Raw genomic sequence first — 22,638 nt, forward strand, 5'->3', positions numbered from 1 at the left:
GCATAACGCACCTCTCTCTCTCACTCTCTCTCTCTCTCTTCCTCCTCCTCCTCCTCTTCCTCCTCTCTCTCGCTCTCTCTCGGTGCATCCTCCCCCACATTACCAGCTTAGCACAGCAGCAGCAGCAGCTCCTACAGCATCCATCCATCCCTGCCCGCCCGCCTGCCTGCCTGCCTGGGGAGCAACACTCCTACCCGGCGCAGCGAAGACGCACGACAGGGACGCAGCGTCCAAGTGATGCCACAGCATCAGCCGCGTTTCTCCGACGAATACCGAGCGTAGATCCTGAGGGGGGGGGGAGAGAAAACGCTTGAGCCGAGAAGACAGCATCTGCCCATGAAGATGTCTAACGCTGACATCGTCTTAAACGCCACCGATCGAGTGGTGAAATGTAAGTTTTTTAGCCTGCATTTGTTGTGCGCCCCTGGCTGTAGATATTACATAACACCTCCAATGTTTAGCTTGTTGGTGGTTTTGGCAGACGTGGCCTTTTATTTTATGTCATGTCGTGTGTTCATAGCGTGTATTAGGCCATCAAGTTGTGTTTACGGTGGGCTACCAGCTTTGATGGGAATAAACAACCAGGGTTTTTCCTTTGCTGCACAGCCCCCCAACGAAGAGCGGCCGGGGATGCTTAGAATCAGCAGCACCGCTCTTGGAAAAAAAATGTCTTTTTATTGCACTAATTTATTTATAAGCTACTTTAATCGTTGCCATTGCTATTCCAACCTATTTCGGCGTCAACGCGAGAGAAGAGACGGACTGAAACAGATGAATTGCCGAGGTGGTCGTTGGATGCTGAGGCAGTGATGCAGCAGGATTTCTCCAGCTTTGACAGCAGGGCCAGTGGAAGAGGAAGAGGGCACGGAGTTTGAATTTAATGGGGGTGTGTGTGGGGGGTGTCAGACATGTTTTCATTTTATTAGTCTCAAAAACAGAAGTCTGTTCTGTCCGCTGATGACTGAGGAAGTTTGATGCGTGGAGGATGATGGAGTCTCCACGCACAGCCCGGTCTGTGTGACCAGGGTTTAGTGGAACTCCTAGTCAGCACTGATCCGACATATGTTCACATTCAATAATCCAGAGTTGTAGGGGGGGGGGGGGGGGGGATCTTTGTTTTGCATTCCAACCCTTTTAGAATGTCGTGTGTTTGAGTTCACATGCAGTGGATGAAACTATATGTCACACTTAACTTTATAAACCTTTAGTGGCAACCAGGCATTAAAAATAAATCAAAAAGGGTTTATTTAAGCAAATGCTGCACAGCCTATGATTCTGACTCTGTCGGTTTTGTAACATGGTCATGTAACATTTAGGATCCAGGGTAGCACTCAGTGTTTTTTCTTTTTCCTCATTGTGTGTCTATCATTTCTTTATATTAATTGATGTCAAACCTGTCCGGTATAGCTTCATTTATACATTTAAACCTCCATTGTTTCAGTCTGGGATTATTCTTCCATCAATCCATCATTTCATTTGTCGGTTATAGCAAAGCAATTCTCCAGAGACACAATAACTGTTCATTTTACAACGCGTTGTCAGTTAATTCAAGACCAAGACCACCCTTCAAGTATTTAATCTAATACTGAAAATATAAAATAAAATGTTCACTGTAGTCATAAAGAAAGAAATGCTGTGTGTACATCTCCAACCGGTTCATCCATTGTAGCAAAAAATAACTCCTTTAAAAGAATGATTATGCAACAACAGAAGCATTGCACTGACACACTTCAGCTTCAGGCAGATCGCTTCCAACAACATTTATGTTAACAGAATAGCTAATAGGTATGATGGGGGTGGGGGGGGGCAGTAGTTTGAATAGATATGTCTTTATTACCATGGTAAATATTCATCTAGGAGGTGCTCAAGCCTTCAAACGTCACATAAAGCAGATTGCTGCTATAGGATGTGTTTGAAAACAAGCATTAAGACCCTCATTATACTCTGTGGGTCTGCGTCTGTTAATGAGTCCGGTCATAAATGAACACCGTCACATTTTCCCAATCAGATGAAGGCATTCCTGAGTGAACCCAGGCTTTTCTCACCAGAAACACAAACCGACCGTCTCTTGATGTGAGCTTGAAGAATGATCCGTTACGGCCTTGTTGTGGTGAGACGTACGTTACCGACTCACAGCGAGTCTTCTCCGTATTAAAGGAACATTTTGTTGCCTGTCTACTGCATGAGCATTTCCAACGGCGTCTATGTGAGTCTACAATGCAAATTGCAGTTTTCCATAGCGGCTCTGGCTGAACTCCAACAGTCAGCTGCTGCTGCTGCTGCTGTTGCCCAGCAACATACAGTATTTCATAGTTCAACTGTGTTCAGGTGCCGAGCAGAAGTCAGCTTATTTCATCTAAACATACATCAACTTAAGTGTGCTTGTATGTCTGCATCAGCACATTGTGTGTGTGCAATATATTGCTGAACATCACTTGTTTAAATGTGTATAGCTTTGCGATCATTGGGTTTCCTGTCGTGCTGATTTTCTTTTTATAGTAAAGGGATTTAAATTAGATAAACTACACCAATGTACATATTTTTGCCAACGTATATCTCAGTTGTGACTTTAAAACACTCATTATTGTCGCTCGGCTCCTACACTTTGTGAAATTAATCACTACATTTGAGTTGTATGTTGTTATAGAAATGCAAAAGTCAAAGCACACTGCAGAATCCTCAGCGCACAATGACATTAACTCGACTCAAACTTGAGTGGTGACTGTGATGCGTTTGTGTTAACTGGTAAAGTGTCAAGCACACATTGCAATCACAGATACACACTGCACACTGTGAAACGTCGTCGTCCCATTACATCCACTAGCTGAAGCTCACATTAATTGGCCGAGAGGAGTGACTTTGAGATTTCTCTAGTCAAGCATGCATTTGTTCAGATGAAGCCTGAAGGTTGAGACAAATGTTACGGAAGGAAATGTTCGAATACTTGTGTTACAACTGAGATAAAAGAATAAAAGGTAGTTAAAAAAAAAAAAACAGGTCATTTTTACACATAATGCTCATTTTAGGTCACAAAACAAGGTTGATTTATATCTCTGGTTGCAAGTTCTGACATCAACAATGGATTTTTTTTTCTATAAATGTATATTTGCGCCTCTCACCTCCGTCTTTTGTGCGGCCTTTCTTAAATTCAGCAGGATAATATTGATTTTTTTTAAAAAGACCAGCACAAAATAAGAAGTTATTGACATAACAGCAGGCAAAAACACATCACTATGTAATGTAGACTGCTTTTTAAACAGCGTAATGCGTCATCGAAGCTGAGAGACAGTAGAATCTGAAGAGCATCAACGCTGTTCCAGTTCAAAAAGTCCTCTGACCTGAACACAGCAGTCATAGCTGATCCACACAAAGACCCCACGACTCATACATTTTTAAACACGTGTAGAAATGTCCGCTGGAGAGTCCGGCATGATCTACTGGTATTCAGTGTTATATCTAGACCCAGACTGCACAGGTTGGTAACACAACTCGTATTAACATAAAACTCACACGCCTGCACGAGTGTTTATTCTAGCAATAGTGAATTTTGAACGTGGACTTGAAGAGGTTTCGTTAGATCTATACATCAGTCGTTCACAACCCCAGCGACCCTTAGAAAGAGTTTTCTGTGCTAAGCCAGATGATCTGTAGATTAATGTGGAGCCGAGCGCTGATCTGTGTGAGCGATCGTGGTGATGGCACACACAGATCAACACCAGATCTAATGAATAACCTTTGCTGCCACTGAAGTAATGATCTGTGGTTGGATTTTGCAGTTTCACAGACAAGTGACTGGTGCATTTTAATGACCACAGGCTTTAGCAATCCAGGGAGAGTGCTGGATGAAAAATGTACACAGACATTATCTGAGTTTTATCCAGCACTCAGAAAATACTTAGCAAGTAACCACACATATGTTATTATTAACTGACTTTGGACTTATTGTGTGTCAATCTGTTCCAGTTATTGGTGCCTGCTGCCGTTTGCACATATTAAAAGTAGAGCTGAGGATATTAGCAGGCCCTTTTAATTTTCTGGAATAGATGCTGCTATTTCAATCTGTTCAATAAATTAAAAAAATATTTAAATATCTTAATTTTCAACTGAAATTTAAGGCCTACTTTATACTGTGGATGCACTTGTGAGTGTGATAAACACCTCTTTAAGCATTCTGAATCGTGTGTTTATAGTTTTGTTTGAAATGTTTTACTTTAAATACATCCATGTGAATGAATCTGCATTCTAAAAATACTATATGCATACTTATACATCTTCAAAATCCACATTGCAATCCAGGTCATTGTAATTCATTGCTGTCGAAAATTTGTAGTCTATGAGTATTTTACATTCAATGGACTCTGGTTATTTTTAATAATACTGTATTGACAAAATGTTGACGAAGGAGAAAAACAATTCAGAATCGTCATCTGTGCCTGGATTATTCTAAGAATTCAATTAACACTTCCATGTATCCTAAATACAGTTTTAACAACACTGAGAATTGCATGATATCCTCCAATTCCAAGTAGTAGGAGTAATTATTGTGTGTGAATGATCTGCACATCATGGAAAAACAGAAGATAAATCTATTTCCTGTTGAACATAGACCCTCTGCATATTAAGTAAAAATAGTGCATGTTTGTGAGGATGTAGCACAATGTTTCCTGCGGCAAAACGATCTCCAGTAGGATTTCTGCATGAATTCCTTGATGTGTTGTCCGCATCATTCCTGAATTGTGATCGCTACTTTCCTCTCACCCCAACGCAAAAAAACAAACACAAACCTGGATGGCGTTAACAGAAGCTGTAGCTCCTGTGATGTGTCCTCCTGCTTAAATGTCACTCTGTGCATATGCTCTGTCCTCAGCTGTCCCCTTCCCCCTGAGCCATCGCCTTACATTGAAGGAAGTGTTTGACTGTGAAGGGAAACCCCGCGTGGATCTCCTCAAGGCCCACCTCACCAAGGAGGGTCGCGTGGAGGAAGCTGTGGCCCTTCGGATCATCAGTGAGGGAGCCGCTATCCTGCGCCAGGAGAAAACTATACTGGACATCGAGGCCCCAGTCACAGGTATTAAAACAGTGGAGATGTGTGTGTCTGTCAGCGCTTACACACTAGGAAATTACACTGAGTCAGCCTGTAGTAAAATGTTCAAACATGACATATGAGATGTCAGTGATGGGACATCTTTCCAATTCCCTCTCACATGAACTCTTTAATGAACGAGCTATGAAGAGGAGTGTAGGTTTGATCAATAAATCTTTTGCTTCATGGTTTTTATTGTCACAAAATGTTGTAGAATATTTAAAAATAAAGAATCACAAGAGTTTTGTGTAGAATCGCTACATGTTATGTATCCGATGTGTATCTGATAATAATGAAAAGGAATTCTTCACCAGGTTTTTAAATATCTGCCTGTGGTCAAACAACGTGAATGCAATTGTGACACACTTGTGTAGGACACACACACACAAGAATCTTCACGGGAATGTAGTTTACATCAACATGAAGGCCAGATGTGAATGTAAATCAGATGTTTACCATCTGATTTAGGGCTGGTAATACTGTATTTTGCCATTAATCCTGCAGAGATTCAGTCAAAATGTGCTTTAAATCCAGACTATAACCTGTTGTTGCCGAGGCAGCAAAAGTACTTAAGTTAAGGTTAGAAAAAGTTGTTTTGTTCTGTTAAATGTTCCAGAATACAGATGAAAAATGTCACTGAATATTACTGATTTTCTCTGGATCAAGATTTTTGCAGCTTGCAATAAATGTTTTTCAATTGCATTATTTTACTTTTACATTTCGATTTCCCTCACAAGCGTGCCTTTTGTGCTTCTGCAAAGCAATTTTATAGTTGGTCAACAAACGTTTTAATAACCTTGTAAACTAAAGTAACCTGACTAACAGTATGCATGGTATGAGTTGTTTTGTCTTTTTAGGGAAAGTCGGAATCAAATATCTGGTCAGATTCACTCAAGTCCATTTTTAATCTGTTTCTCCTAAATTGATTTTACTTGACTCAGGGTTTTTACAACCCTGCACTATTTGTCTAGTTCTTTTGTGGGTTATTGTCTCATATTTATATTATTTACTTATTATCCAAATACCCAGAAACTGTTGCATTAATCTAAAATATATGAATGAAATGAACTTTATTAATCCCCCATAGAGGAAATAATTTGTCCCCTGTAGTGCATTGGTAGTTAGATACATGGGTATATATGTGGGTACAGGCCCATAACACACACACACACACACACACACTGGGGGCCTCTAGGCATGTAAGTGATGGGGAGGTAGAGTGGAGGGCAGCTCCCTTATGGTGCCCCTCAATTAGCAGCTTATAAAGGGGATGGTGCCTTGCTCAAGGGCACCTCGGCCGTGCTCAAGAGGTGAGCTGGTTCACACTCCAACATTTTTTGCCCGACATGGGTCTTGAACCAGCCACCTTCCAGTTCCCAGCCCAAGACTTAGTGGACTGAGTTACCCCCCCCTTAGCAGAGCATAGAACGTTCTAAATTAAAGCAACTGGATGACTGACTGAACTTTTTATTGGTATCAAAGTTTTGTCTCTAGTGTTCCAATCTTGATTTGCACTCTGACATTGCATCACAAAGATGTACTGTAATCTTAAATTCCATCTATTGGTCATTTAGCTTCACCCAGAACATTAAATTAGCATTGTCATCATTTTAATGATCTTTCCTGAAAAGTAATGAATGGATGAAGTGAACACTGACTAGAGACGTCTCAGTCTTGTTATCATGTCTGGCTTCAGGAAAATTGAAGCTTCAATTATGAAACATGAAATATCGATGATGAGCTGAGCGTTGTGTGTGAACGTTTATGAGTGTGGACGTCTGTTTTATCTTCGTGAGTTTGACTTGTGTTTGAATTTCTGCTGTTTCCTGTGTATGCGTGTGTGTAGTCATATGTTATGTTATTAGTTATGCACTTGAGTCGTTGCTTGCATGGATGTGTAGGTATGCACACATGTGTGCGTTTGATTGCTTTAGTCACACAACCCACTCACTTTGCTCTAAGCTTTGAGTGGGCGAAGGCCACTGTGGAGCTGATAGGGGAGACAGAAAAGAGAGAGGAGATGGAGGGTGAGTAGGAGAGAAGGAGACAGAGGGAGATGATAATGAAAAATTGAAGGCAATGTGGAAATGAGATGTAGGTTTGCACTCTGGAGTCACAGCATTTCGCTGTGAAGACTTGTGCATCTCCCCGGGGGATTGAGCTTATCCCCCCCCCCTACCCCTTTGAGGTGAGAGCTTCTCGTTTCTCTGCAGCGGACAGAGTTCTTTCAGCCTAAGACCGTAGAAATATGTCAACATGATGATGGCCTAAGGGCCGGAGATATTTGAGCCGTTATACTGTTAAATCAAAGTGTTGAAAGCCTACTGGCAGAATGGCTGCAGATTAAATGTACTGTATGTATACTGTATGGAGAATGCATATGTCAGGCTATTATATTCAACTATTTGACCCTATTTATAGATATTTGAGAAGGTCAAACATTAAGCAGTTAATAGAACATTAAACACTTGTGTTTATAATAATGATCTTAAGTGACTGTTGAGCTACAGATGTGAAGACAAACTAGTGAATCAGCCGCCGTCTATCTGTTCACAACTCTGATTACGACAAAAATGTTGTGCAAAACGTAAATTAAACAGGATGTGTCAAGTGTTTTTTAATTTTCAATGTATAATTAAGAAGTTACATCACAGTGCTGTGTTACATTCCAAGTTCAGAGAGTAGAGCTTATGTTTTATCTCATTAACATCACTGGGTTTAATGCCAGCAGCACATTTCAAATGGTAAAACAATGAACAGGTGAGCAGATTCTTGGACAAGAGACGGTGGCGTCAGAGCCTTGAGAAGCTGCATCATTCATAAGGAAGAAAAGGGCAGAGTTTAGCACTTTTTTTCCATCAAAGAAATGTTAAAGAAATATTATTTTTTTGCATTGGATCAAAAACACTTGGAAGAGCAGTTGTCGGTTGGTTTTGTATGTAATTGCATTCTGTTTTTTTGATTACATCTTACAAAATCAGGTTTGTATGACACTAATCTGTGTGAGGGAAAAGATCCACACCTCTGATGCAAATTGTGTTTTCACTTTCCTGCCAAGAGATCCTGTCAGAATGTTCTCCTCTTACTTATTTTCTGTCTTAGAATCTTCTTAACCAATGGAAAAAAAAAAAAGGAGAAGTGGATCTGTTAACGGTTATTAAGGGTTGTTGGGGTTTGTTTCACCAAATTCTCCAAAATGACCAGTTGATAAAGCCAACCTGAACCTGAACATGAGAAGTAAACTACTTTTATTAATATGTGGTTGTTTTCCAGTGTGCGGTGACATCCATGGGCAATTCTTCGATCTCATGAAGCTGTTTGAAGTAGGAGGATCACCGGCAACAACGCGGTACCTGTTCCTCGGAGACTATGTTGACCGTGGCTACTTCAGTATCGAGGTAAAACCGTCTGGTGTGGTAATCAGTGTGATCGCCGCGCATCCTGGCAGCTTTTGCATGAAATAACACTTTGTTTATACCTTTGTTTTGACAGTGCGTTTTATACCTCTGGTCGCTGAAAATCCTGTATCCAAAGACGCTATTTTTACTTCGTGGAAATCATGAATGTAGACATTTGACAGAATATTTCACCTTCAAACAAGAATGTGAGTAGCTCTCGGTGTTTATCATATTGTTTCTACTTTTAGCTTGTTCTTTGTGTCTTCGTAATTTTTCTGTGTAGACTGAAGCTATTTTAGTACAGATAACAATAAATGCACCTGTCTGCAGGGAATTCTGTCATCCAAAGTTGATGAAATTATCTGTAAGATATTACAGCTCGGGATCTGATAGCAAAATATATAAAACCACAGATTTTGTGCATGTTCCAATGTCACAGTTATTTTCTTATTTCTAATTTATAAAAATAGCTTCAATTAAAAAAAAAAAATTAACACAAAAGTGACCCATCTTTATTCACTTTTTTGCCACCGATGCAGCTGATGACATGTGTGTGTGTGTGTGTGTGTGTGTGTGTGTGTGTGTCCCCAGGTAAAATCAAGTACTCAGAGCAGGTTTATGATTCGTGTATGGATGCGTTCGACTGCCTTCCTCTGGCTGCGCTCATGAACCAACAGTTTCTGTGCGTCCACGGTGGACTCTCACCTGAAATACACACCTTAGATGACATTAAAAAGGTATCAACAGCCGCAGCCCAGGTCTGATTGCATTTAGGTTGTTGTTGTTGTTGTTTGTGCAGTTGTTAAAGCCTGCGTTTCTTCTTATTTGTGTAAAGTTGGATCGGTTCAAGGAGCCACCGGCTTTCGGGCCCATGTGTGACCTGCTGTGGTCTGATCCACTGGAGGATTTTGGCAATGAGAAAACCCAGGAATATTTCAGCCACAACACGGTGCGAGGCTGCTCTTACTTCTACAGGTGAGCTGATTCTTCTTCTCTGGACCATGTGAGTTATTAAAACTCTCTGATTTTCCATGCTTAGATTCTTTAGAAAACTGCATCCTGCTGTGATGCCAAACAGAGGGATGTGATCTGCTGGACAGAATTTAATGAAATTTCACACAGTGTTGTGCAATTCACACCTCAGATGAATTGTGGAAAAGATCAGTCCATGTAGATTAAAAACTAGTTCCCATTCAAGTCCTACAAATGAGATACAGGTTTACCTGATACTCCTATTCACATGCTACCGACCAAGAATGGGATGGAGAGATAAAGAGAGATATTTAGGTACTTAGTTTTAACGTTTTAATGTTGACCTTTAAAGCTTTTACAATAAGAGATGATGAGATGATTGTGTTCATCTCATCTTTGAAAGGATGGATAGACGGATGATGAATGAATGGATGGATGAATGGATGACAAGTCAGGTCATCATGAATGGAAATGAATGTCATCAAACTACCAACAGTCCTCTAGTTAACTTTTGTCATGCGTTGAGTTTGGCTTCAAGTAAGCAACAAGAAAAGATGCTGGTGACTCACTGAGACAGCGGACGATCTTAATGTTGCGCGATATTTTTGATGCAGCAAAGTACAGATATGTAAACACCTCTGAAAACATAGAATGAGCTGAAGGTGCTTTGATACTGAATGTGAGCCTTGTTAATTCTTACAAGGCGCCTTTTGCTCTCGTGAACGTGAACCAATACTCACATCCAGGAGTTGCAAACTAACGCGTGTGTTCTTTTTTTTTTTTTTCAAGGTTTTCAATTTTGCAGGTGTGCATCAAATAATCGGTTATTTCTTTGTAGGCCCGTTTCGTTGACGCACATGTCCTTTTGTTCAAATTCAGAAGCGTTTTCCAGCAGCAGGGGTACACGTGTCCTTAGACAATGAATTTTCTTGTTCATATCAAAAATGAAAAGTTCCCTTTTTTTGAAATACATTGATCATGTAAATGCTACTTGATCAAAAAATTAAATGAATAAAACAGACAATGAAAAACCGACTGATTCAATGGAAGAATGAATTGGTGCCGATATAAAGTCTGCAGATGGTCTCTGTCTGCAGGAGTAAACAGGTAATGTTGTTTTGTCCCGCTGCCACCACATTTTAAAATTTGAAATAATGAATAAAACTAGACAATAATGAAATGTATAAGCTTGGGATGCTTATGTAACTATTCAACCAGAGCATGTGGAGGAAGGAGAGAGAGAGAGAGAGCGCTGTCCTAATATTGTTGTCAGATGGAAGCGAGCTGTGGAAGTAGGTGGTGGTGAGGAGAAGAGATTAGGTGGCATTTGTGGTGAGAGTTTTCTTAATGAAGGTTCCGAGCTGCGCAGGAAACTGCGTGGGAGCTGCAGTTCTGCTCAAATTACAAAAAAAGTGAGCCGGCGAGATTTAGTCCTCAGTCAAATAGGAAATGACATTCTGGACAGTGTGTGCAGAATAATTACAGTTCAGATCCACATTATAACCCCACTATAATTTTCATTTGGGTGGGTACATGGAAATGTGTCACAGGTGACATTTGCTCCGCATAGTTTGAGATGAAATAGTTCCACTGTTAAGTGTAGACTTCACGAAGCTTAATGGAGAACACGGTAGAAGCTTTGCTGCTTTTTTAGTTTTTACATTTTTACTTTTGTGTGATAAATGCCACCCCAGGCAAGGATTATTTTAAAAAATCTCCTTCGGACAATTTGTTAAAACAAGTAAATCCACACATGATGCAAGATTAACTGGGTGAACAGAATAATGCTTTATTCAACTTATTCAAAAACCATGGGGAGCATCTTAACTTCCTCTTTCATCATCAGCTGTTTGAACAGTGAAAGAAGCTAATCTATTCAGATTAAGAGAAGACCTTGGCGAGGATTATGCTGTGGATGTGTGGAGGATGCTGCCATAAGATTCGTATCTCTCTTTCTCCTCATGGATTTTGTTCTGTCTTCACTCTCAAACTTACCTCTCCATCGTTAGGATTCTTGGCAAACATACAGGATACCTGCTGCACAAAAAAAGCCCCACCTCCTCCTGGGGGGGGGGGGGGGGTTTGAGACATGCAAGAACAGTCTCCGTGGAAAATCGCAGCGACAAAATGAGGCTGCACTTGTTTGATGTAAGGTTGTATATATTGACAATTAATGGTTATTCCAGTACGCCATGCATATGGCTGTAACGTTGCTCTTGTCACAACTTCCAATTTCCATGAAGCATCATGCTAATGAATGCTAAGATTTCTTGTACTGCATCATTATAATATGAAAGCACCGGCCCACCAAGGGACCTCATGAATTGTGGTAATTATAATGATCTACAGAGTTCAATTTTACATTATTTGAACACAATGACCACCAGCCTGACAGATGGATTTTTATTAAGGGAAAGAAAAAAAAAACCCCAGCCAGTTTCTCACTCACAATGCAGCACGTCCATCTATCTCTTTATCTCCTTCGCTAGTAGTCACTTGTCAGATTCCTCGCATTCTCTCTCACTCACAGGCTCAGCAACACATAATTGTGTGTTTTCACAAAGAGGAGAGAAGGAATGTGAGCTGCAGGCAAAAAATGTTTGTGTGTGTGTGTGTGTGTGTGTGTACTCTCTTACCTCATGCTAATCAATAGATAATGTTTGGAGGAGACAAATAATAAATCAGTGGATAATGTGTGCTGAGATCTTCATTTTACTGTTACAACGTGTGCCAATAGCGTGGGGCGATGAAAACGTGATTTAATAAGTGTATTGATTTGCACTTTCATTAGGCAGCGCTGGCAGCCATGACGATAGAGTTGCAGCATTTTCACGATCATGTGGAACAGCTATTTCTGTCATTTATATAGTGGTCACGAAGGGAATGTTAGCCATGTGACCTAGATATTTGAGGATGGCACAGTTTCACCAGGTGCTCATGGCACAGCAGTCTCCTTGTTTTTCTTCCTTAGAGCGCTTTAATATTTTAAACGCTTGTGAAAGTTTGATGGGTCCATGGATGGCAGCAACTGTACAAAAGAGCTGGAAGTGCAGATTGCTTGCTGGGGGGGGGGTCTATACTGTATGTTACTGTAGGTCCGGGGGGGGGGGGGGGGCGTCTGCAGCAGCAAACAAGAATTACAATAAGAATGAAACATTTTTATCAATTATTTTAAAGCATCCAGTCATTTGCTTACAATTGATGCTGTTTCGTTGTAAAATGAATATCTGGTGTTTTAGATTGTTGATCAGACAGAGCAGTCGGCGTGAAGATGTTTTCTGAAAGCCTTTGAAATTGTTTGGATAAAATCCAGTTAATATGGATCAGGTGCCAGACAGAAATAAGAGATTGAGACTGAAAGAAAGTGTTTATGTCACTATATGGATGCATAAAAAAACACTTCTAAACGAGAAAAGGGTCACAATAATAAGTTGTCCTTTTGAACTAGACGACTAAAGTGCAGCCCTGACTTCTGATTAACATTTTACATTGTGTACTTTTGGCTAATGCTTTTATCCAGAGACTCCAGGAGAGTCATTAGGGCTTCTTTCTGCCCTACTTTGCCAGAACACAACGTTTTGGTGTACAATGATCACCAAACTAGTTAAAGTGGAAATTACTCAAGAGATCTTATCATTGTGAGATAGATGCCATGCTTAAACAGGTATTTAGAACTTATCTGTTTAATGATATTTTTTCTTGTCAGTGGCTCCAGGAAATAAAGGAGTCATTTTTCTCAAGGCTCATAGAGAAATTCCTGAAGTGCTGCTGAAAAAACAGCATTAATTTTAACGTGTACATAACTGTACATGTTATGTTCCTGTATAGTGAAGTTTAATAGTTGAACTTGTTTTTTTTAAATCTTTTTTTGTGCTGTAAAATCTTATGACACAGACAGTAACACATATAAAATAGTTCATGTGTTCTTGATCGAAGAAAAGTCATTGAATTAATGTATTATTTGTGTGAGATGAAACTACAATGTAAAATATCTTTGTGAAACTTGAAGATCAGTTTCACAAAGATAAATAATCACAATGAATGATAAATAATCACAACAGACATAAATATTAAATATTGATCCAATACACACACATATGTAGAATGAAATAATTAGAAGTGTTATTATGATACAAAAATAATTCACTTCAATAATTTATTTCTAAAATACCTGAGACTGCCAGGATAGGCACTGGCTACCCCGCGACCTGCGTTAGCGGATTCAGCGGGTTGGAAGATGAATGAATGAATGTAAGAGAATAAAGTGATTGGATAGAGGTAAAAGACGTTAGCAGTGAAGAGACACCAGCGACTCAGCAAATACTTCACAGGATAACATGAATCAGCGATCTTAGCAATCATTTTGATATCATCAGCAGCACTTCAACCACATCTCAGAAATCCTTAATGCCCCATTAAATCCAGAGCTCTTATTAATCATCCTTGAGTTATCTGAAGTCTAAAAGCGGGACATCGACCGGAGGACAGGTCCTCTCTTACTGCCTCACTAAAGCAAAAAAAAAAATACTTTGTATGTCATGGAAACTGTCATTTTACCCTAATTAAAGAATGTGGTTGTGTGATTTAACCAGTACACAACACATGGGAAGAATGCAGAGACAGAATCTTGCATTCTGATAAGATCTGGAATAATATATTCCATACATAAGAGGTGACGCTCGGACAGAGCAAACCAAGACCGTGACATTTGATTTGTGGCGGATGTTGATCCTGCTTTCTGATTGACGTGCGCATTAAGCCCTAAAATTATGATCCAGAATGATGAAAACTGCCTGATTTGATTAAGTTCAACAGAATCATTTCAAACATTTCCTGAATCCTGATCCTGATGTAGATCGTCGCCAAAGAGTTATTGCCTCTAGGACAGGCTAGCATCCAAATATCAAACAAATCCATTCATTAGTTTTTGTGGAATTCTGCAAACAAAACCAATCACATCACTTCCTTGGTGAAGGTAAAAAGAGCAATATATTGGAAAGAGAAAGTTCCACAGGTTGATAACAGATGGGATAAAGATTTGGTTTGAAAGTGGATTCCTCTACCCAAGCTGTATATTAATATTATTACCACTATTTTTTAATTCTCCCCCCATTTCTTCCTTTTCTTCTACAAACATGTTTGTGGATACAGGTAGTCTTCAACATATGAGCACAATTGGTTCAGAGAGGTTGTTTGTAAGATGAATTGTTTTTAAGTTCGTATTTATTAATTTCAATCTATAATCTCTATTTGAGGTCATTTAAATACCCTAAATATTTAAGTACTATTCCCTAAGGCTAACCAGCAACAATTATAGGACATAAAAATAACAGATAATACAGTAATCCCTCACGTATTCGCACTTCAAGAGGCACAAATTCACTACATCGCAGATTTTTAATAGGTACTCAGGTGGCACCGTACGCACATTTCTGATCTGATTCTTAACAATGTTTGTTTTTAAATGAGTGGATTCTCTCCTCCGCATCTGTCAATGAATCACTCTTGGCACTTGTCAAGATACTTGCCCCGGTCACATGACTACCTTCTTAAAGGGGCCGCTCCGGCCGCTAACACAGAATGCATTACCGCAAAATTGAAACTCCCAAGCTAGAAAAATGAAAAAAAAAACCCAAACAAAACAAAAAAACGTCATCAGCAGAGAAGAAAACTAGAGTAGGCGGTATGAGTGTCTAAGAATGTTCGCAAGTCGGATGTTTGTATCTTGAGGACTACCTGTATTGCGTGATGTCTTATTTCTGTGAGAGTACACGATATTTTTATGCATATAATTTAAAGCTCGATTAAAGTACTGAACTAAAATTGTCAGCAAACAAACAGAAACGTCTACTCTCTGCCTTGACGTAGTGGCTAACAAAATATCAATTGGATTGCAAAACCAGGCATTGGGGGTCTGCACTGGGTGGAAGGCTCTGGGTTTGACTCTTTTCCGTGTGGAGTTTGTATGTTCTCCCCGTGTCTGCGTGGGTCCTCTCCGGGGTAAACATACATAACATACATGTGTGTGAGTGCCTGTGGTTGTTTGTCTTTTCTTTCGTGTGGGCCTGCAAAACAATGGCGACATGTCCGGGGTGTACCCCATCACTCGCTCGTAGTCAGCTGGGATAAGCTACAAGCAGACATGTGACCCACAAGGCGGGTAAGCGAATATAGATCACATGATTGCGTCCGTCTCGTCTACAAGAAGATGAAATGATGGAGGATTGGAGGAATTGCAGAACCTTTCGCTGTGTCTCTGGCTGCAGTTCTTTCCTGGCGTCCTTCTATCAGGTGGGAGGGGGAACAGGAAGCTCTGACTCCAGCTTCAGGGGTTACTCCATTTTTTTCAGCTCAACAGGTAGTTGTTGAATTGCTTTTTCACACCCTTGCGTCATCCCCAGCGAGGCTTTCATAAATGCATGTATGAGTTATCTTTGTTCGCTCTCTGGTGTGCTGATACTGTCTGTGAAATTAGTAACCTGCAGCTTTAATACAGTTCTGTGGTGTGATGGAAGAACTTTTTTTTTTAATAATAGAGTCAAGGTATGGTAATGCTGTGTTTAATTAAATTGCATTCAGTCAGGCGTCCTTTTTGATTGCTGTTTTCCAGTTACCCAGCTGTCTGTGAGTTCCTCCAGAGCAATAACCTTTTATCAATCATCCGAGCACACGAAGCTCAGGATGCAGGGTACGTTCCCCCCGAAAACAACACACGACCCGCACATAACAGCATAAATAACAATAGATTCATGCTGTGTTACATATACTAATAAAAACTCTCCTTTTTTTGTCTTTGCATATAAGCTACCGGATGTACCGTAAAAGCCAGACAACTGGATTCCCATCCCTCATCACGATCTTCTCAGCACCAAACTACCTGGATGTTTACAACAACAAAGGTCAGGATATGTCCTAACTGTTGCACATGAATAGAAAAGGGCTTAATGTGTATGCATGTACCACATTCTACATTTCTCATGTATTTAAAAATAAAACATACAGAGAAATGTGCATCTTTATCTATGAAAACTTTAACTCATGCCTACAAACATATAGGAGTGTGGTGTGGAGTTTGTGAGTTAAATACCTGCAGTGAACATGACAACAGACAGCATTAGAGACGATGTAGTGACTCTTCCATCTATAAACTCCTCACCTTTAGTCACCTGACCCCATACGGGCCATCTCGCTGCAGAGACACACACTTTAAATCCTGTTTTATTGACCAGAGCCTCCAAAGTGAGACATATCTGCAGAAATCTGATCAGGATTACATTTCAAAACCACCTCAGATCAGATGCACAAATTGTGCTTATGTAGTCTGAACAAGTGAAAGGGGACCAACACGGCATCGGATTGTCGGAACAGCGCAAACTGGAGTGGACGGGGTAAATGTAGCTGCATCTATCTTTTGAGCCGGTGTAAGAAGGCATCAGGGAGCCTCCGTTTGTTTGTGCTCTCTGATCTGTGCCTCGGTTGCTATGGGCCGAGGGAGATGGGGAGCGTGGGAGGGAATGTCGGCATTGCTAACTATCTTCATGTGGCTTTATCCCTCTTGATGTAACAGTGTCAGCAAACCCTGGACTCAGTGACGCCATCTAGTGGTCCGATTTGTCACTCAGATTTTTGTTTCTCATGTTCCCTATACAGAAGAGGTGACCTTACCCGATGAGTAGATTTGGAACCAAAAATGCTGCAATGACAGCATGCAATTATAAGACACCCCCCCCCCCACACACACACACACACACATACACACACACACACACACACACACACACACACACACACACACACACACACACACACACACAGAGCGAAACACACAGAAAACGGATTGTGCACTGTACAATCAGCAAACGCTTTAATGTCTTTTGTTATGTAAGTAAGTGTAGATTTTTGCATCGCAATTATGTCGGTGTGAGATTCTACATTATTTCATTGAAATGTTTCACTCAATGCTTCAGGTTACAAGAGAAATATAATTTAAACCCGATAAACAACAGCGTTGAGTGTGTTTCTGAGGAATTATTGGTTTGTTTTCATTCAGTCATTCTGAACACAAGTTGTTTAGTCAGCATGTTGGGTGTCACCTTATGTGAAACACGAAATATAACCCTAACCCTAACCCTCATCTACACACTGTACGGTAGTCTTATTCTAATTTATGTAATTTCATTTTGATTAAAAAAACGGATGTAACATCAATGTAAATTATAATTATCATATCTATAAGATATGATAATTCTAAGTTTTTTAAGTGGTACATATAAAACTTATATGTACCACTTAAAAAACTATATGTAATCTAAAAGAAAAGCATATGACCAGTTTATCACTGAGCTTCAAGATTTAAGAGGACGTTCCTCACTCATGTGTCTTTTTCTCCAACAGCTGCTGTACTCAAATATGAAAATAACGTCATGAATATCCGACAGTTCAACTGCTCCCCCCACCCCTACTGGCTCCCCAACTTCATGGACGTCTTCACCTGGTCTCTACCCTTCGTTGGAGAGAAAGGTTCTGTTTCCTCTGATGTCTGTCCGATGTTTTTTTTTAATACAGAACCACCTCCTCATCTGTTAGCTGATTGGCTCAGTGATTTAAACCCTCTTTACTTTTTTCTATTTCCTCCCCAGTCACTGAAATGTTGGTGAATGTGCTGAGCATCTGCTCTGATGATGAACTAATGAACGATGAAGATGAGATTTTTGATGGTAACACACTTCAGAGGAAGATCGAGCTTTGATTTCTCTCATGTGGATTTGCAAACGTGTCTTCAGTTTTTAAAAAAATTAATTTCTTGTTTGATTTGTCATCCATTGTAAACAGAAATATTTTATAATATAGCAAACACTGCTGATAATTTTTGTATTGCGATGGAGTGGCCTCTGCAAACATTTTGTGAGTCACTGCATTCTAGTTATGATGCTACAATATTTACCACAGAGTCACATTGACATAGAATTACTGTACAGTACATACATTATAATCATAATATAAGTCATACAAAGCTCTAGAGTGTGTCTCATTCATTGTAATAGCTTATAATGACAGCATCCATTGACCCAGAAATACCTTTAATAACGGTCTATATTTATATATATTCCTTTCCAGCCAATGCTGCTGCAGCACGTAAGGAGGTGATCAAAAACAAGATCCGTGCTATCGGGAAAATGGCCAAAATGTTCTCAGTTCTCAGGTAGGGCTTGATGTTTTGGACTGTAAGGATGTGTTTATTTGAATAATTGTGAAACAGGATGTGTGTTGTGTAAGTACATTAGTAAACTTGGTCGTCAGGGATTTTTTTTTTTTTTTGTCTCTATGAAATCAGGGTTCAGTGAAGTTTTATGACCTGTTTACATGTCTTCGTGTTCCCTGCAGAGAAGAGAGTGAAAATGTGTTGACGCTTAAGGGCCTGACGCCCACTGGCATGCTGCCGAGTGGAGTTCTCTCTGGAGGCAGGCAGACGCTGCAGAGCGGTGAGTAGCGGGTGCAGTGCAAAGCCTTCTCTCTGCCCTTTCCTCACTCTTATTTATTTCATCACCCTTTCACAACCCCTCCCTTGGTCTAACCTATCACTTTCTCTCTTTTTCTCTTACTTAAGCAGCAAAGTCGATGAGCCTCAGGCCGATGGTCTGATCGCCTTTAAATGACCGAGGAAATTATCCAAAGAGAATTCTTTTAATTTAGCATATCTGTATTACGGTAGTCGCAATAACTTGTTGTTACAGTCCATCATATCAACAGAACCCTGGCTTCACTATAAACGTAAATTCACTCGTGAACTTGAAGCCGCATTGAGCTAAGTCATCTGTAAGTGGCAGAAAAAACAGGTTCACATCACCAGAACCGAATCTGTTCACCAAGTTTCTGCAGCCAAGGCCCGCATTTACCTCCTTTTGAATCCTGCAGAAGCTAAATATCACTAGAACCTATTTAATGGCCTCTCTCTCACTTCCAAGAGTTTTTATTCCTTCTTATTTAGAAAATATATCTATTTCTGTCTCTAGAATTTAAAAAAAAGTTTATTTCATTGGATTTAAAAATGAGAAATTAACCCAATCATTGCACAGAATCATTAGATCCATGGTTGCTTGTCACTAATCCGCTCCTGAATATTTTACACGGCCTGAAATATTTTAACATTCTGAAACCTTGTTCACAATAAGGCCCGTTCTATCCTCATCTCCTTTTTCTCCCTCCGTCTCATTGGATCAGATCCCGACCCCATCCTACACCGACACTGAGCCCCTAATTTTTTAAAGCATGGCACTCCTCTGAGTTTGGCTGCTCTGCCAGCGAACGTTTTTTATCTCATCTGGCCTAACGTTTTGTTGGTCGGGGCTGCGTTTTACATTTGCATGGCTTTATCAGGAGTAACCTGCTCCCCTCCTCCCCCCTCAGCCACCATTGAAGCCATTGAAGCCATCGAGCCGCATGATGAGGACAGAGAAGGTAAACCTGGGCTCCACCTCCCATCCCTCTCAACATATTGTACAGGTTTCCTGCCACCAACGCCAATCGATTATAATTCCATCAAAGAACATCTCATAAATGACAGATTGAAGCTACGGTTGCTTGCACTTCATTTTGCAATATTATTGGTTTATCCAAACTTTCATTTGGCAAAGGTTTTTTTTTTAGGATTATGATGTGATAAATTGGCATTCATATTATATGCTACCTTATTTTTGCTCGTTGACAATTTATTAATTATTAAACATCTTAAAACTGGCAGCATTATCCAGATGAAAAGGTGGTAAATTATTGCTGCGGTTTAAAAGAGGGGGAAGAAAACTCGCAGATATTTCATAAATTGTAGTTAGCATAAGGCATGTTTGTGAACAGATGAAAATGAATCCAAGCTCCTCCATGTGTATCAACATAATCCCAGTTTGTTCCTCCAGTCTCTGCCTGTAACATCTTTGGGCTTGACCTTTACAGACTGAAAGAACAAGAGGAAAAATCTAAAATAAACAGGGACAGCTTTTAAGACATCAAGACATGGCAATTTAAAATGCTGCAAAATCGAAAAATGCTAAAATATGCAGGATAAATATTAAGTTGTTTTTTTGGACTTGGCTTGTAAGTGGCCTCCATCTGCTTCATAAAGTTGTTGTGTGCACAAGAACAAGTAAACCAGAGCGTCAACAAGAAATAAGCATCTTGGAGCCTCCGATTTCTGTGATGTACCTGAAGTAAGCATTGTTCACTGATCAGGAAGCTACAGTTTAAGGCAGCAATTTACAGCATCAGCTGTAAGTTTTTTGGGGTTTTTTACATGCATAGCTTTGAGATAATTAGAAGTATGATTTATATATTTTTATATATTCAGAAAAGCACAACCCATCGATTAAACACTCGCCTACACACCTATTGGATTATAAGCAGTACAAACACGTCAACGTGGGCCTCTAAGACTACTTTTGTAGCTCTACTGTAAAGTGACACTCAAAGCATACGATAAATTTAGAACATTCTTGAAACAAACTTACCAGTCGCTAATTGAAAGTGAGCCACTGAACTTTTGTCTTTTTTGGTTTTTAAGTTGTGTGAAATCCCCAAAAAAAGATGTGATATTTTGGGAGACGTCAAGAAAATTCTGATCCCTTACCGTGAAATCCTGATCCCTTTACTTGTGTTTCCTCCGTTCAGCCATCCGTGGGTTCTCCCCTCAGCACAAAATCACCAGCTTCGAGGAGGCTAAGGGTCTGGACCGCATCAACGAGCGCATGCCGCCTCGTAGGGATGGCGTGAACCACGTGGGTCACTCCATGGGGAAGATGAATATGTCGGAGGCGAACGGCACGGATGACAATAGCAACATCCAGTGATGTGCTGCGTGAGCCTCAGAACCGTGCTGCTGTTACGCCGTGCAGCAGGACATTGCCAAAATCGGGAATTCAGGCCTCAGAACATAGAAATAAACCAGGCCCACAGAGAGATCATGAAATCTGCAACAAATCTACAATGGATGAGAGAGGTCATTTTTTCATGACGGTATGTCATTGCGCAGCTGGGGGAGGGGGCAGCTGGGGTTCACAGCAGAGGGCAGGGATAAGGAGAAGGACAGCAGGCTGTAGCTTTGACTGGTTGAAGGTTGTTTCCGCCTGTTGCTTTCTGAGTTCAATTACAAACTGAATTGTCGGCAGTTGTGTCGTTCTGAGGGCGGACAGACGTCTGCTCCTTCATTACAGGGGCCTAACAGAAAGCAACTGTTGTATCCATGCCGCACCAAATCATTTCACTCTTTCATAAGATGTTTTTTTTTTGTGAAGCACTCACAAGTTCACTTCATGAGGAAAACTTATCTAACATGTTTACCTTACATGTGTTGCTAGTATTAACAAATCGCACCACTTTGTGAGAAAGACGGGGCAAAAAGAAAGGAAGCGAAATGCATACCTCTGTAAACCTGCAATGCAATCATAATATTGGATTTTAATTTATTGATTTACCTTGTGGTAAGATGACGTCATGCTATAAAGAAAGGAGGGCTGTGTGCACAGGTATCGAACCCACAGCAGATCAAACTCCACCTTTTGCATGTCGACTCTTCGCTTCAGAACGACTCCTTTCCTCACCTCCTTCATCCACACTCATTTCCTAGCAAGAATTAAGTTGAAGGGGAAGAGGGAAGAAGGGGGTTGGAGGTGTGGATTTCCACTATATACTGTTGGTGTCTCTGCATTAAAAATATAAAAAAGGGTTTTAAATGGTTTAGTATTTTTGAGGATTTAATCTGAAAACACAAAACCTTATAAAGATGCAAATTCATCGAGTGCATAAATGGATTTCAAAGATTAATATTTTTTTTATTCAGACCATCTATTTTGTTTTTTCTTTTTAACGCATTTTCAATGAGATCACATCTTAAAGTGCTACAATGTTCTATATGAAAAAGAGAATGCAAGTCTACTAATTCTTGAATACATAAATTTGAAAGTTTTACTTTTAAGAGTCATGACCAAACGCTTTTATATCAATTAAAAGCTTGCTCCAATCTCTTAAGCAAATTGAAGAATGTATCATGATCAAAAATGTCTATTTCTGGACAATTATTATGAAGTTATCAAAAAGAATTCCTCCTGATAAATGAGCACATTGTAAAATGAGTATTTGGATTGTAAATCCTACCACAATACATATAAGTGTGTTACACCTATTATTTCACATGTTTCT

At 40.0% G+C, this 22,638-nt stretch overlaps 1 protein-coding gene across 2 annotated transcripts; it reads left to right on the forward strand.

Moving 5' to 3' along the window:
- Window positions 1-307: 307 nt before the first annotated feature.
- Window positions 308-22,267, forward strand: ppp3ca (protein phosphatase 3, catalytic subunit, alpha isozyme). Of its 2 annotated transcripts, XM_068331403.1 has the most exons (14): window positions 308-391; window positions 4,868-5,068; window positions 8,357-8,481; window positions 8,576-8,687; window positions 9,073-9,218; window positions 9,317-9,456; window positions 16,064-16,141; window positions 16,258-16,352; window positions 17,848-17,973; window positions 18,093-18,170; window positions 18,571-18,655; window positions 18,838-18,935; window positions 19,861-19,911; window positions 21,112-22,267. In XM_068331403.1, the coding sequence occupies exons 1-14, from the start codon at window positions 337-339 to the stop codon at window positions 21,288-21,290; spliced, it is 1,569 nt and encodes a 522-aa protein (XP_068187504.1). In that variant the 5' UTR covers window positions 308-336; the 3' UTR covers window positions 21,291-22,267. The 2 variants fall into 2 exon arrangements, with proteins under 2 accessions (XP_068187504.1, XP_068187505.1); XM_068331404.1 differs by lacking the exon at window positions 19,861-19,911.
- The last annotated feature ends 371 nt before the right edge of the window (window positions 22,268-22,638 follow it).

The sequence above is a fragment of the Antennarius striatus genome, chromosome 13, assembly GCF_040054535.1.
Source record: "Antennarius striatus isolate MH-2024 chromosome 13, ASM4005453v1, whole genome shotgun sequence".
NCBI classification, from domain to species: Eukaryota; Metazoa; Chordata; class Actinopteri; order Lophiiformes; family Antennariidae; genus Antennarius; species Antennarius striatus.

Coding starts and splice junctions, on each gene's coding strand:
- ppp3ca (XM_068331403.1), top strand. CDS start 337: ATGAAGATGTCTAACGCTGACATCGTCTTAAACGCCACCGATCGAGTG. Junction 18,171..18,570: donor TGAAGATGAGATTTTTGATG/GTAACACACTTC, acceptor ATTCCTTTCCAG/CCAATGCTGCTGCAGCACGT. Junction 18,936..19,860: donor CAGGCAGACGCTGCAGAGCG/GTGAGTAGCGGG, acceptor CTCCCCCCTCAG/CCACCATTGAAGCCATTGAA.